We start from the raw sequence: 15,982 nt of genomic DNA, 5'->3' as shown, positions 1-15,982 counted from the left end.
TGTATGTATTGTTTATCAGTCTGTCTGTATGTATTGTCTATCTGTCTGTCTGTCAGTATGTCTGTTCGTTTGTCTATCTGTCCGTCTGTCTGTTCAATTATCTGCCTGCCTGCCTGTCCAATGTCTGTCTTTCTGTCTATCATACCACTGACTTTAATTAATGTCTGTTAACCTCTCTTGTGTTTGTCACAGCAAACAGAACACCAAGGAATGTCCCAAACAGGTTATGTATCATAGTTCTGCAAGCACACAACAACAATCAACCACACAAAGATACAAAATTGATTAATTCCAACGTGCCTAAAAACAGCAACTGACATCTTGCTTGGCACAACACACAACAAATAGAGCTAAAAAGAGTTAACAATCAAATCTTGTATCAGACAGACAGACAGACAGACAAACAAATCAGACAAACAGACAGACAGATAGACAGACAAACAGACAGGCAGACGGATAAACAAAGAAACAAACAAATCAGACAGACAGACAGACAGACAGTATGGTAGACATACAAACAGACAAACAAGCGAAAGGTTTTATTTCACCTACACTCTACATGTACATAAGCAGATAAAAGACAATCCAGTGCTCATAAATATATCAATATTATTAAACACTACATATAGACAGACAGACAGACAGACAAATAAAAAGACAAACAAACAGACAGACAGACAGACAGACAAATAAAAAGACAAACAAACAGACAGACAGAGACAGACAGACAGACAGACAGACAAACGTTGTAGTAACTGGAACCCTCTTTGGGTTCTTTAGTTGTTATAAAATTTTACTTTCAGTTTCAGTTTTATTGTTCAATAGTTGATCTCTTTGGTCTCAGACAACCAGACATACAGCCATACATACAGACAGACAGACAGAAGAGACCATGCGGTGCCTCTGTGAAACTGATACCCCTTGTCTTTAAGCACCTTGGAAGATGGGGAGTAAAATGGTTTCAATATCTGCAACATCTATCTCACAGTTCAGTCAATGATATACAGCTGCAGGAAGACTTCAGCTCTCAGTGAACAGTCATAAACATTTAGAGAAGGGACCATAGGTCCCTTTTGTCTAGTCATAATGTGTATGTGTATTTAGTGTGTATATAGTGTCGACTCAACGGTGTTGCAGTGCGTAGTTGAGTTACCACTTCCGGCTTAGCATGGCATTCACCATGCAACTTTCCTCTTCCCAAACAAGGTCTCAAATCGCACTGTTGACTTCACAGATGTTTGAACGAGCCCATGTCATACTATGTAACACATGTCTTTCAGGACCGCCGAAGAGTCTTAATCTTATGTATTGTATTGCAATAAAATGCCCATTTTGTCGTGGCGGAGCACGTGGAGCTATATGTGGGGGTGCGGACCGGCGCGCTAGAAAATAAAAGCGAGGCCCAGTGCTGACGGACTGTCCATTCATGAAAAATATACGTAGACAGACAGACAGTCAGACAAAGGAAAGCAACCAACCCTCACCTGCGTTATGGTCACCACATGGCACGGATTCATAACAAACAGCAACTGCCGCGTCACTAACTTATAACTCAACTCCATTCCCAACACCATCGCCAACACCATCAACACAAATCTCCTCGAAAAGCTCCCAATGCGTCTCTCCCTCTCGCCCATCGCTCTCACATCATCATCACTCACACGACTCAACGTCCTAGCCGTCCACGCGTACAGTACAAACAAATAGATGAGAACGATGATTTCCTCACAGATTTTCACCCAACGCGGAATGTGACGAGCGCATTCTGCTCCTCCGACGCCGTCGATTGACGCGTTTATGCCTCCGTACAACGTGTCTTGAACGGCATGAATGAAAGACATTTCATTCAGAGAAAAAGGCGGCAATCGACCCACCAGTCAAGGAAGAACGAATGCGTCAAGGTATGTTTGCGCATGCGTAGTGGGTTAGCATAGTGACGTAACTCTTCAGTACAATTACAACATTGATTGTAGCCTCGAACTTCCAGACCAGAGAGCGCTCTGGTCTGGAAATTCGAGGCTACATTGATTGGTGTGTGACAGTAGGCATTGTAGACAGTAACGGAGTCTATTAAAAATGACAAAACTGCACTGAAATTGTTTGCATATACTGTACTACTAATCCATTCTCATAATGATATTATTGTTCAATATTTGCTATTTACAATAATATGAAGTCAAATGGAAACTATTGAAAACTAATAATAATTATTTATTATTATGATAATGGTGTTAGTTTTCTTTGTTTTTGATTGAGAATTGGTTGGCGAGGCAAAAGTAAGTTGCAGTGTAGAGTTTGCCGATTGTTAATCCAAGAATCGACATGAGGATAGTATATCTGATATATTAGAATGGAAGTCAGATTAATAGCAATAGAAACAGAACACACACCACACACACACACACACACACACACACACACACACACACACACACACACACACATGCATGCATGCACACGCATGCACGCACACATGCACGTGCGCGCATGCGTGCACACACACACACACACACACAGACACACAGACACAGACACACACAGACACAGACACACAGACACACAGACACACACACACACACACACAGACACACACACACAGACACAGACACACACACACACACACACACACACACACACACACACACATGCACACACATGCACACACACACACACACGGACACACACACAGACAGACACAGACACAGATACACACACACACACACACACACACACACACACACACACACACACACACACACACACACAAACACACACACACACACACACACACACGTTTGAGTTCAATTACAACAACCACACAAAATCTCACGTACATAATTCGGTAGTATGGGCCACCAATTGGATCAGACGATGGAGGACAAAGCATAAACCCAAGATTGACGTGAGTTAACTGTAATCAACAACAACATGGCTGTTGATGCTACAAATTTAAGTCACAACAGACAAACCTCAGCCAATGGGAGAAGAATGTGGTGATGGTAGAGACCAAACACTACAAGACTGATTCGAGCCCACGACCAATCAGAAAGTGGTTCTAAGCACTGAGGACCTAAACATGTGATCACGTGACTACAAAGTGAAGTGTGAAGGTGTGTCATGTACATGACGACCAACCCCATGAATAGATCATGTACATTGGGATTATGCAGATCAACAAGTGCTGAGCCCAGTAGACGGAAACTTGGCCAGGCAGCTAAGAAACACGTTCTAGCATTTGTCTATGTCCATTTGTCTGTGTCCATTTGTCTGTGTGTCTGTCTGTCCATTTGTCTGTTGGTTTGTCCATTTGTCTGTGTGTCTGTCCATTTGTCTGTCTGTCCATTTGTCTGTGTGTGTCTGTCCATTTGTCTGCGTGTCTGTCCATTTGTCTGTGTGTCTGTCCATTTGTCTGTGTGTCTGCCCATTTGTCTGTGTGTCCATTTGTCTGTGTGTCTGCCCATTTGTCTGTGTGTCTGTCCATTTGTCTGTCTGTGTATCTGTCCATTTGTCTGTCTGTGTGTCTGTCCATTTGTCTGTGTGTCTGCCCATTTGTCTGTGTGTCTGTCCATTTGTCTGCGTGTCTGCCCATTTGTCTGTCTGTCTGTGTGTCTGTCTGTCCATTTGTCTGTGTATCTGTCCATTTGTTTGTGTGTCTCACAGTCTGCCCATTTGTTTGTGTGTCTGTCCATTGGTCTGTCTGTCTGTGCATCTGTCCATTTGTCTGTGTGTGTCTGTCCATTTGTCTGTGTGTCTGCCCATTTGTCTGTGTGTGCCTGTCCATTTGTCTGTGTGTCTGTCCATTTGTCTGTGTGTCTGCCCATTTGTCTGTGTGTGCCTGTCCATTCGTCTGTGTGTCTGTCCATTTGTCTGTGTCTGTCCACTTGTCTGTCCATATGCCTGTCTGTGTGTTTGTTCATCTGTCTGTCTGTCTGTCTGTCTGTCTGTCTTTATTCACATCAAAAATGAACAAACAGACCATAGTCACAACCATCATGTCTGACCATCTACAGTCACAGCCACACCTGTCTACCAGTCGTTGCAGCAAACAGAAGACCAAGAAACGCTCCAAATAAATTATGAATCATTACTCTAAGAAAATAAAAAATTAAAAACAAAAAAAAGTTCGACAAACAACTTACCTGAAAACAGCAACAGAGAGCTTGCTGGGTACAACACACAGCAAACAGAGCTAAAACAACACATTGCTATAGTCACTCTGTATACCCATCACTTTCACTAAAACTGGTCGTCTGCAATGGCCAACAGTAAGGCCAGACCAACTAAATTTCTTGATGCTCAGATTAGCCATTCCAGTTTTAAGCTTAATTAATTAATTAAACAAAATAAAACTAAAATTTGATGTACGCATGCGCAGTGATATTACACTTGCTGTTGGTACAGTAGTATACACATCCTATGACTACGTATTGATGACTCTGTAAGAGTTGACAGTGCATGTAGTCAAGCAACTGTTTCTGTGATTAGCTCAATATCAGCATCTTTTTCAGTGTCCATTTTGTTATCTCACGTTTGTATGCAGTGCAATAAAACTGCACATGCTCAAATATCACATGATCAAAATCAAAATGTCACGTGATTAAAATGTCACGTGATCAAAATGTCATGCTCAAATGTCACTTGACCAAAATCAAAATGTCACATGATCTTTTTTATTTTGAACGGTTGCTCCAGGTCTTTCTGGTTCATGTCCAAATATCTGACGATAAAAATTTAGTTGGTCTGGCCTAAGTAACCATTTCCTGACTCACTATAGACAAAACTCAATGTTAGAACACAGAAACGTCAGAGGTGACTTCCATGCCCTGTATGTCTTGAATTCCGCCAGTTTCAGTTACTACTATATTACATGTATGTATTCCTGCCTGCCATATGGATTTCAGCAAGGAGTCTAGTGCATGAGTATGTCACCTTGTGTGACATCGGCCTATCACAAGCCCATCATGCTGTTTGCCGTTTTCTTTGCTTGAACGCTCTGTAACTGACACTATGCTACTAAAACCACGCGAAAAACTTGCTAAAGGTCACGTGACAAAAAGGTTACGCGCCAGAAAGGTCACGTGACATAACGTCACTTCCTCATCACTCACGTGATTAACCTAACTTTCACTCTGCGACATGACCCAATGAACTATACCTGCGTAATGGTAATGACATGACAAGGATTCATGACGAAGAGCAAGCGTCCAATGACGACCTTGTAACTCAACTCCATGCCAAACACAAGCGCCAAGATCATCAGCATCACACTCCTACACCCACTGCCAACACGTATGTCTCTCGCTCTCATCACCAAAACGTCCTCGTCCGTCACATAGGTCACCTTTTTCGCCGTCCATGCAATGACAATGGCCGCGTAGATGATGACGCCGACGGATTCTGTTATTTTAACCCAAAATGGGATGTGGTGAGCGCATTCAGCGCCTCCAAGATCGATGATAGATGAGTGGAGGCCACCATATAGTGTCGATTTCACAGAGTCCAACCAACCTGCCATCAAGAATTTGAAATTGAAGTGTCGTTGTTAACGCACGCTATCAAGCAGACATTTATTACGCTACATAGGCGCATCTATATATAGCATTGACGGTGTTTGTATATATATATATGCATGTATAAGTTCGATACCCGGCTAGACCGGATTACCCACGAGGCTAAAATTTGGGGTACGGGTGTAACTCGACATGGGTAAGAACATGGGTAGGGTGGCGTCGTCTTCTTTTTCAGTGGGGTCCCCTTTTGGGGTGCATCGTACAATGACATAATGCTGTTCATCGTTCAAGAAGGAAACTGAATGCCCCTGATAGACTCAATTTGAAGGAAGTTCCGTTACTTGAACTCAATCTCTTAGTTAGGGTAGTTTTGTTTTCTCATAACTAAGAGTGCAATACTCACTTCCATTACCCATTGTTTGTTCACATACTATTGTTAGGTCACAATGCTATAGCTATCCAGCAGTCCCATCAGACTGCGTTATCTGAGCAAGCTGTAGAACTACATCCAGAGCAAAAATATAAGAGTTCCAAAAGAAATATTGTTCAGTGCGTAGGTAGGTTGGAAACGTGCTGAGTATATTATTTAATATCCAAGGAGGACTCGCCTCTACTCGCGCGCATTGGCTAACATCAAACTACGTTCAGAGCAAAGACGTAGAGGTCCACTCTAGTAATGGTCAGTGCGTATAGATTGGAAACGTGCCGAGTATATTCTAAAGTGTCCCATGCAGGAGGACTCGCATCCACTAGCAAGCGAATTACTCTGCAACGGCTCATCGGACCTCCACCAAAATTAAGCTGACCTTGAACGGTATACGTATGCACGGAGCGTGTCGTTTACTACCGGCGACGTCAAAAACGACAAGATATTTTTGTTTAGAATATCTGGGTATGTAGAAATACGCCTACCTTCGGTCTTTCCGAGTACGCTCGACGAATACCTGCCACATTCAATACGCCAAATCCTGCAACGGCAGCAACGTCTTCGAAGTGGTAACATCCAAGGAGACTGTTGAAATGGCTCCGAGAAGACTCACTGAAGAGACGTGTGACTGCATTTGCACTGAATCCAACCTACATGTTTCCTGCACCGAGCGCTACCCTGGGATTGTGAAAACATCGAAAACAGAGAGCAAACAATGCGCTAAATCATGCATGTCTGCATGTCAAGCTACTGCATGTATCCTATGGGTGAGTAAGAAACTGCATGTGACTTTCAAGTTTCTGTTGCCCAGATATGTATCTTTAAACGAAAAAGTCGCTGCAAATTTCTCGGAATGGGACACTCGGTTAAGTTTTCATTTGTCTTCAATGGGATATTAACTAATTAGCACATTCCAGTTTATTCGAACAGACGCCCACACCAGTCATTTGAACTGAATCCACACAGGGAGTGTGTCGATTTCTACCAAAAAAATTGCACATGACGTGTCTACACACGCTCAAACTGAGTCTTCCATCATAACGCTACAGTACTCTGCCCGTACGAAGGACGGGTCATGTATCTAGTAATTTATAACGTAGAGTACCGCCCCCTGTTATCGGCATCTCAATCAGACAAAAAACTGCGCAAGAAGTAACCGAAGTACAATGCTATGACTGAGCTTTGTTGAAGTCCAAAGTAAGAAGGATTAAGACTGTGATTCCAAACGCGGGACTTTCAAATAGAACGGTAAACGTGACCCTAGGCCTCCTCTGCGACCCCGTCATCACCCACCACCATCATTCATCGGACATCACCTTCCCCAAGAAAACGCAAAGGCAATTCTGCAACTTCGCACTTGAGATAGGTTTATACGTGACTAGCCAACACAACAACAAAACCACTGTCTTGGTGTGTACAGTGACGCTCCAGAAAAGGTAGCGCATGCTCATTAAGTCGAGGTACCGCCCCTTTCGTAGGGCGCCTCAGTCAGTACAGTAGCACCTAGGCGCATCGGCGCCGCAGAGATCGATGATGGATGAATGGATAATGTTGAACTTGCAAAGTCCAACCAATTTTTCTATAGCAATTGAAATTGGAAATCTGGTTGCTACATTACTTTACCCTAGGCGCACATTGCAAATAACAACTACCACGTGACAAATACCGTTAAAGATGATACCCCTTTAGTTAACAATCTAAAATCCCCTTCTGTCACCAATATTAACTTTTTTATGTGATTAATTTTACAGTACCCCCTACTGTTACCAACATCCCATTTCTGTCACTAATGTCAATCCCCCTTCTGTCACCAATATCATCCCCTTTAGTGACTGATGTTATCAATCCCTTTAATGACTGATGTTACGGTATTCCCATGCTGTTACCAACATTAATCCTGTTTCTTTCACCAATGTGTCCTCCTCCTGTCACCAATATCAGCCTCTATGTGACAGATGCTTCTGTTACCAGCATCAATCCCCTTCTGTCACCAATGCCAGTCTCCTCCTGTCACCAATTTCTGTTATGAAAATGCTCATCTGTAACCAATCTCATTCCCTCTGATTGCCAATGAATCTCAATTCCCTCCGTATTATCAACAATATCAGTCGCCTGACATGAGTAACAAGCAGGAGAGTGAATGTGAATACATGTCTACATGAAACTATATCCACACGTAGCATTCTATTGTGTGTACCAACTGCTAATTTATGGCCAAAAAATCATACAAAATAATTCTGACTCCAAACCATATGTGTTGCATATTATAGTCAATAGATAAACCTGCAGTCCCCATGGCTCTGATTACTACGTCAAAGTAGGCGAAATACTAGAAAACGCCTTGATGTTGCCTTCATAGTCTGCAGTCAATATCACTTCGCCTGATACTTCACGAATGCCTTGACCTGCGAATAAGCCCGGGACAGGAGCAAAGACAGCAGCTGTCACCACAGAAGGTCCAACTACAAAACACTCAAAATGTAGATAGACTCTGCAGCTTGTGTGTGAAACCTTGCATGTTGTTAAGAGAATAAGCAACAATTTTAAATGGTGCGATGTGTGTGCGTGCGCGCGCGTGTGTGTGTGTGTTTACATTCTGTTTTAAACACACTGATCACAAATTTGGACTGCCCATACTACACACCTATGTTGAATTCTAGTGCGATTGAGTGATGGAGGCAATGTGAGCAACAGAGGCGAGACTGCACAAGTTGCTTACCTTTGAATTGTTCATAGTAATCGCTTCTGTCTCGTCGTAAGCCAGAGCTGAGTTTAGACAAATCGTGATACGTTCGCCACATGTAGCAATGGTGATCTTCTGAACCACAAATTATAAACCGACCGTCATGACTACATGAACAAAAACATGCATACAAGCCACATCTGAAACACAATACGTGTGCACACACTCACACACACACACACACACACACACACACACACACACACTGGCATATAAAACACAGAAAATTGTATAAATGATCCTCACTTGAATGCAGCTCGAATTTGGCTGCTTGAGTTGGCACAGCCTTTGTATTTACATGTTAGTGAGTGGTCCTTTAGATCATAGAGTCGTAGCCGAGAATCATTTGATGTTACAAGGACCTAAACAGTTTAACAGCCTTATAATGGCTAAACACAAGCTTACAAACTCATGCACACACATTTCCATCACAGCTAGTTACAGCTTGTCATGTATTGAAGATTGCATCAGTACAGTCTTACCTTGTTTTCACCAGGCATTGGCTCTATTCCTGTGATTTTGCGACCCTTAGCATTCTTTCCTCTTGTCGATCTAGCATGGATCTGCGTATGATACTTTAGGTGCTACATTGGACAGACAAAACACACAGAATAAATAAATGGATAATACACAAACAAACACACAAGCACCTGCACACACAAATACACAGTTGGACAAGCAAATAAACTAACAGATAAACAAAAAAAAATCAATAAACAAACACCTAGACAGACAACTAGACAGACAACCAGACACACAACCAGACACACAACTAGACAAACAACTAGACACACAACCAGACACCCAACCAGACACACAACTAGACACACAACCAAACACACAACTGAACAAAACAACAACAATTGTGCACAGCTGTTCAGTCCATTTAGTAGCACATCCCATAACACTCACTTCCGTATCATAAAACAAGCATCTTCCATCGTACGTCCCGGCCACAGCAAACTTGCCATTCTGACAGAAATTGGCTGCTGTAATAAGATTACTCACACCTTCCACACAACACATACAACAACCAACAGTTAGTCACACACTCCAACTGTCATCTTACCCTTGCTGCCACCCTCAACTTCATTCCAAAGAGCCACTCTCTTATCGGGAATATTCCACAGTCGAAGTTTGCCGTCCAAAGAGCCAGACAAGAAATAACGATCATCCTACACAAGAGTGATCATTATACCTAGACACACTTGTTTAGACACTATATTTGCCAGCCACATGATTTCTAAAAAGTCACGTGACTACTGCTTGTCACGTCACACATACAACAATAAGAAAATAATAATAATAACAACAACATCATACTCTTGGATGGAAAGCAATAGCAGTCACAAAATCAACATGTTGGAAGCAACAGAGACATTCTTTTCTTGAGATATGCCACAGCCTAGTAAATACAATGAGATTAGAATTGATATATTGATGTGAAGTATACTCGCTGTGTGACTTGGAGTTACCTTACAGTTTTGTCCATTGACGAGGAAAGTAGGAAATAATTCTATGAATGTGACAATTGTGTTTAGAGTGTTGCGCTTGTATAAATTGCACGTAATGAATGAAGTGAACAAATGCAATAGAAGAAAATCTATAAAACGTGCAAACTGACAAACAGACAAACAGATGGACAAACAAAGACGCACAGACAAACATACAACAACCAGGCAAACATACACAAACAAACAGACAAGCCAATAGACAAACAAACAAGCAGGCAGGCAGACAGACAGACACAGACAGACAGGCAGACAGACAGGCAGACAGACAGACAGATTTGTTTTATTGTCATCAAACGTCACTACTTACATCACTTGCTGCAGTACTAAAAGTTCTACTCTCCTACTGTTCTTCGTTTTAATTAATGACAGACAGACAGACAGGAAGACAGACAGACAGACAGACAGACAGACAGGAAGACAGACAGACAGACAGACAGGAAGACAGACAGACAAACAGACAAACATTCAAACCAATAGATAAACAGACAGACAACAAGCAAGCAGACAAAAAGTGTACTGCATGCACACACACACACACACACACACACACACACGCATGTACACACAAACACACACACACACACACACACACACACACATGCACGCACGCACACACACACACACACACACACACACACACACACACACGCACACACACACGCACACACACACTTCTGTAGCATGTTAAGTTTGAGTCTATACAGCATGTACATGTGTCACTTACTTTTGACCATGAGAGATCAAGTACATCCACTGAATGTCCATGATAACTACAGAATGATTTCCCTTCAAACGGCTCATCTAATAAAGCAGCTGAATCCAAATCAGTCTACAAAAAATGTATAAACAAAGCAATCCCTCAAATAGTAGCAAACATTTGGAGAAGAAATCAGACTTTTGTAGATTCGCCATCACCTGCTGCTGATTCTCCTCGAGCTAGACGAGAGATAGAATCACAGAGGAATGCAGCACGAGACAGACCAGACAACTAACAAATGTACTTCCATTTCCTACTTTGACTGACTGGCTAATACCCACCTGTGTTATACCCACCCGTGTTCTGCCCACCCGTGTACCGCCCACCCGTGTACCACCCACCCGTGTACCACCCACCCGTGTTTCACCCACCCGTGTTTCACCCACCCGTGTTTCACCCACCCGTGTTTCACCCACCCGTGTTTCACCCACCTGTGATACCCACCTGTACACAACTGGTCATTCACTTGTACCTACCCAACCAACCTTCTACCCCTGTACACACCTGTGCCCACGTTTTACATAAAGAAATAGAAAGATCACCCTACTGCTACCAAGTTGTTCAAGTAATATTTTATTCAAAAAAGTTAATCTCAAAAAATTATAAGATAATAAAAAAATTTTGGGGCTTGGAAATTGCCATAGGTCCAAGCTTCTGCCTTTGTGCGTGCACACGAAACATTGTCAAGGATGGCTGCTAGGCGGATGTTTGCAGCTCAAGATGGCACCTCAGCAAAGAAGCGAATGACTTCTCTTCTGGGCTTTCACTTTCAAACCGAAATGCCAGTAGCACTTCCTGTGCGAGCTTCTGTAGAGAGTCAACGGGCAGAAAATTTTTGCCGCAGTATTGTGCTGCATCATTGAACTGTTTAAAGGATTGAATCAGCTTGATAGAATAATTAAAACAGATAATAAAAAATGACTAATAGTGCACATTAAGGGCTCAAAAAATTATAATTCAAAATTCAAAATTATTTTTGAAGCCTCAAAAAGACTTACTCTCAAAAGACACCAGAAGCAGTAAGGTAATTAGCTTAATTAGCATTACAAGACTTAATTAAAGTGATTCTGTTTACTAAAGCTGACACGACTCACCATACACACTACTGACATCAATACCCATTGATTACTAACAATTTCCCATACCTGCATCAGGGCCATATTTTGCTCTCAAAGCATCAAAGTAAGATCTTGCTTCTTTCAAGACAAATATTCTCTGTAGTTAGAAACAATAATGTATGATGATTAGCTGTGAGATTTCTATTGAGATGTGATATGTAATACCACAACATGATCCTGACCAGCTGTTGCCTAGAAAGTAAAAATATTGTATTAGAATAACAAACATAAATAATGGAAAATATTTTGAAGCAAATACACCAACAGACAGACAGACAGACAGACACACAAACACAGACAGACAGACACACAAACAAACGAGCAAACAGACAAAGAGATTATGAGATGTAACTAGAAAGACAGACAAATACACAAACACACAAATAGATAGACATACCAACATGTCAACTAACAGACAAACAAACAGATATACTGAGACAAACTGCTAAACTACACAAATAGGACACAGAAATGCCAACATACCAGAAGTCTCCCACATAATGAGAACTTCATAGTCCACACTGCTCCCTGCATAACAAAGCACACCACATGACACAATACAGCAGCACACGCATACACACACACACACACACACACACACACACACACACACACACACACACACACACACACACACACACACCGCATGCTCGCCACTCAAGTCCTGCTTTAATTGAAGCTGCTCGAATACCAAAGAACCTTTATGATGTGACGAAGGCTTCACCTAAACAAACACACGTTAACAAACAGAAGTCACTAACACGTATGTGTGTTGTGTTGTGCGTGGTGGTGGTGGTGGTGGTGGTGGTGGTGGTGGTGGTGTGTGTGTGTGTGTGTGTGTGTGTGTGTGTGTGTGTGTGTGTGTGTGTGTGTGTGTGTGTGTGTGTGTGTGTGTGTCACTGTGTGTATTTCATGCGCAGACCTATTACTAACAGTTTGAATAGCATTTTATGTAAGTACTTGCTGCTTACTCTAATCAATCCTGAATCCAGTGAGCTGTCATCGTCTGATGCTTGTACATCTTCACCAAATACTTCAAACATCAATCAAACATCAACGTGTGAAGACTAATGAAACGTATGGTATCATACTATGTCTGTTGGTATACTTACTCTTTACGTTCTTCAACTTTCCCTTCGTCTTGCTCCACAGCTTCTTGATTCCCAAGCGTCTTAAAAACATAAACTGCATTGCATCGTCTCTGCACAAGCACAGCCTGTCCATCTGTCTGTCTGTCTGTCTGTCTGTCTGGCTAAATGTTTAGATGAATTAAACATTCCTCATCAAGTTGAGTCTAGAAACAGATATATCAACTCAGAGAACCGACCGGATATAGCAACATACAATCCCACTGAATATTCCACAACAGACTTGGATATTTCAATGGCTCACCCACATTCTTGCGACACCCTAAATTCAGCTGCCAAAAGATCAGGCTACGCGACAGAGATGCGAGAACAAAGAAAGATGGCAAATATGGTCAACAACAATCCACATCAGAGTACCACGCCATGTATCCCATTGATTTTCAAGCACTTCAGCTCTTGCGGCCCTATGGCTGAAGAATATGTAAATAAGATCTCCAAGAAGTCGAAAGATGACCATGGAAGGAACAATGAAGCAGACTTCAGAGACAGATGGAGAAAACAACTGTCTGTAGTTGTACAGTCTTGCAACTCTTGAGTGGATTTAAGAAGTTGTCAAAGTTGTCTAAGTGCAACTTCGATGACTTTACATATGATAGAGACATTTAACATTTTGTCCATTGACTGTTATTGTTTTGCATAAAGTCAGTGCTTGTTATCAGTAGAGTAAGTGTTCAAATAAAACAATCTGTCTGTCTGTCTGTCTTGTTACCTAACTGATGGTTGCATTCGAATTGCTACAGTTGTGTTGCATATTCATAACATTGATGCTTAATTTCTGTAAAAAATTCGCAGAAATCAATGCTTGCATGTCCTGCTCAAGAGCAGTCGTAATTTGGGATTTTCACCCCCACTATTTTACAACATGCTGGTAAACCCCTGGCCTATATTGGTATGCACACAATATATCAGTCACTCATCATAAAAACCATCAATTACCTTCGTTTCTTTTCTTTCTTGTCTGATCCATCTTTCGGAGATCCAGAAGCGCCTACAGCTGATTCCTCATCAGATCCTCCAAGAAGATGAAGATCATGACAACTAAATCATACACACCAGTTAACAACCACAAAAGCAAGAACTAAACTTTCACAACAAAGCAATAAAATGCAACCTCAATTATCCAAACTCTCAGAAGCATGTGACATCTGTGCATATATGTATTGTATGCTTTTGCAAACAGACAAAGAGATGATGAGCAAAACAATTAGGCTAGAAACAATGCACTCAGCAAAGCTACTCTCTTCAAAACACAAGCAACAACAACTACAGCTAATGATCTAATTAATTAATTAATTAGAAATAATGATATGGACCGTAATTGTCTTGATATAATACTAATATGTTGTAATACTAGACAGGTGTGACGACATGCACATGTAAGCATAAAAAATTGACTTCCAGCCAAACAGAATTTTTCCAGATGAATAAATCATAATTAATGTCCAAGTAGAGTAAAGATGAAATCATACCTGATATATTCTGATGTTAGTCTCATTATGTGTAGTGATAGTGGGTTGGTGCCTTTTACAATTTTGTCCTCGGCAACACTTAAAGGCATTGTCTCTCCAGTGTCAAGATTACGGACTACGACTTGATCTAATATTTCCTACAAAATAATAGCGACAGTCACACACAACATAGAAATGATAAGCCTGTCTTTTACTAAGTCACACACACAAACACACACACACACACACACACACACACACACACACACACGTGTGCACACATGCACACACACACACACACACACACACACACACACACACACACACACACACAGAATGGCACACCAACTAATCAAGATCATAAACGAAAGCTTTGAGATAATCTTGATGTAAAAATGTGAGTTGAGTTGTGCCACTCTACATCCAGAAACAGACATACACAAACAAACAAACTGACACATGGACAGACACAATGACACACACTAACTCCGACAAAGACAAAAAGTAAAAAGCAGACAAGCCTACAAATCAATCCAATGTTGCTGTACTCCTCACTTTATCAGTAAGTTGTCTTCCTGATTCTGACCCAAGTCTTGGTCTCTGCAGTCCAGCAGAAGATGGTCTCTTCTTCCCACTTCCTCCAGCTGCCATCTCTTTTCCTTCCCCACACACCTCTCCTGATCCCCCAGTATCCATCTCATCACCACCAGCCGCATTCTCGTGCGTATCCATGGCAACAACAGTTTTCATTGGCGTCTCCGTCAAAGCAGCAACCGTCAAATCATGGTTACTATCATAAATCTGCTTGTTACTCGACAATTGCGGCAGGTTTAGCTGCTTAGAGACGCCAGAAACTGGCAATTTATAAGATTCCGAAGTTAATGAATGAAATTGATTTGTGTTTGGCGCCTCTTTTCTGACTTCACTTTTGTGACCAACTTTCTCATTGGATTCGACGCGGATTGGCGTTTCTGGAACGCCGTCGACTTGGTTCGTTTCATCAAGCGTCGCCTTTACCATTTTTCTGTTGTAAAGAACATCCGGTTTAGTGATGGTCTCGACTCCACTGCCATACATGAGAGACATATGGTTAGACAGAGTGTGGGGGCCCACAGTTAGGTTTGTCGTAACAATTTAGCGTAAGCTTACCTTTCGACGGTACCGTCTTCGGCGTCAAAAAATTCTCCCTCTGAGTCGCTACTCGCATGCTGATTCGCCATCACCTGCGAAGGTGTAGCGAAATACTACGTAAGGATTCGAGAGCCCGTATGTGACGTGCTAGAGTCAATATAAATTGGAACTTGTAGAATAGATAGT

At 41.8% G+C, this 15,982-nt stretch overlaps 3 protein-coding genes across 4 annotated transcripts in view; all 3 read right to left on the bottom strand.

Annotated features, from left to right (window-relative positions):
• LOC134196300 (transmembrane protein 164-like) overlaps nucleotides 1–1,895 on the bottom strand; it is a 3,979-nt gene extending 2,084 nt beyond the window's left edge. The window contains exons 1-3 of the mRNA XM_062665397.1: nucleotides 1,485–1,895; nucleotides 301–350; nucleotides 173–239 (exon numbers count right to left, since the gene is read on the bottom strand). Of these exons, the coding sequence (XP_062521381.1) occupies nucleotides 173–239; nucleotides 301–350; nucleotides 1,485–1,841 (474 nt within the window). The 5' untranslated portion in view covers nucleotides 1,842–1,895. The remainder of the gene's footprint in view (nucleotides 1–172; nucleotides 240–300; nucleotides 351–1,484) is intronic.
• Nucleotides 1,896–2,054: 159 nt separating this feature from the next.
• Nucleotides 2,055–5,515, bottom strand: LOC134196341 (transmembrane protein 164-like). Its single transcript, XM_062665443.1, has 7 exons — nucleotides 5,156–5,515; nucleotides 4,140–4,189; nucleotides 4,023–4,089; nucleotides 3,136–3,214; nucleotides 2,970–3,070; nucleotides 2,835–2,911; nucleotides 2,055–2,337 (listed from the first exon to the last, which is right to left on the bottom strand). The coding sequence occupies exons 1-7, from the start codon at nucleotides 5,513–5,515 to the stop codon at nucleotides 2,232–2,234; spliced, it is 840 nt and encodes a 279-aa protein (XP_062521427.1). The 3' UTR covers nucleotides 2,055–2,231.
• Nucleotides 5,516–8,092: 2,577 nt separating this feature from the next.
• LOC134196916 (WD repeat-containing protein 44-like) lies at nucleotides 8,093–15,945 on the bottom strand. 2 transcript variants are annotated; one of them, XM_062666136.1, is made up of 20 exons: nucleotides 15,815–15,945; nucleotides 15,221–15,731; nucleotides 14,687–14,823; nucleotides 14,154–14,255; nucleotides 13,182–13,240; nucleotides 13,041–13,102; nucleotides 12,713–12,793; nucleotides 12,553–12,597; nucleotides 12,235–12,261; nucleotides 12,097–12,166; nucleotides 11,090–11,130; nucleotides 10,919–11,023; nucleotides 10,156–10,196; nucleotides 10,004–10,085; nucleotides 9,750–9,855; nucleotides 9,593–9,690; nucleotides 9,163–9,264; nucleotides 8,927–9,042; nucleotides 8,657–8,787; nucleotides 8,093–8,399 (listed from the first exon to the last, which is right to left on the bottom strand). In XM_062666136.1, the coding sequence occupies exons 1-20, from the start codon at nucleotides 15,883–15,885 to the stop codon at nucleotides 8,245–8,247; spliced, it is 2,142 nt and encodes a 713-aa protein (XP_062522120.1). In that variant the 5' UTR covers nucleotides 15,886–15,945; the 3' UTR covers nucleotides 8,093–8,244. The 2 variants fall into 2 exon arrangements, with proteins under 2 accessions (XP_062522120.1, XP_062522121.1); XM_062666137.1 differs by having other exon boundaries at nucleotides 15,221–15,689; nucleotides 15,815–15,925.
• Between the last annotated feature and the right edge of the window lie 37 nt (nucleotides 15,946–15,982).

This window comes from Corticium candelabrum, chromosome 21 (genome assembly GCF_963422355.1).
Source record: "Corticium candelabrum chromosome 21, ooCorCand1.1, whole genome shotgun sequence".
Taxonomy (NCBI): Eukaryota; Metazoa; Porifera; class Homoscleromorpha; order Homosclerophorida; family Plakinidae; genus Corticium; species Corticium candelabrum.
This window is presented reverse-complemented; position numbering and strand designations above follow the sequence as displayed.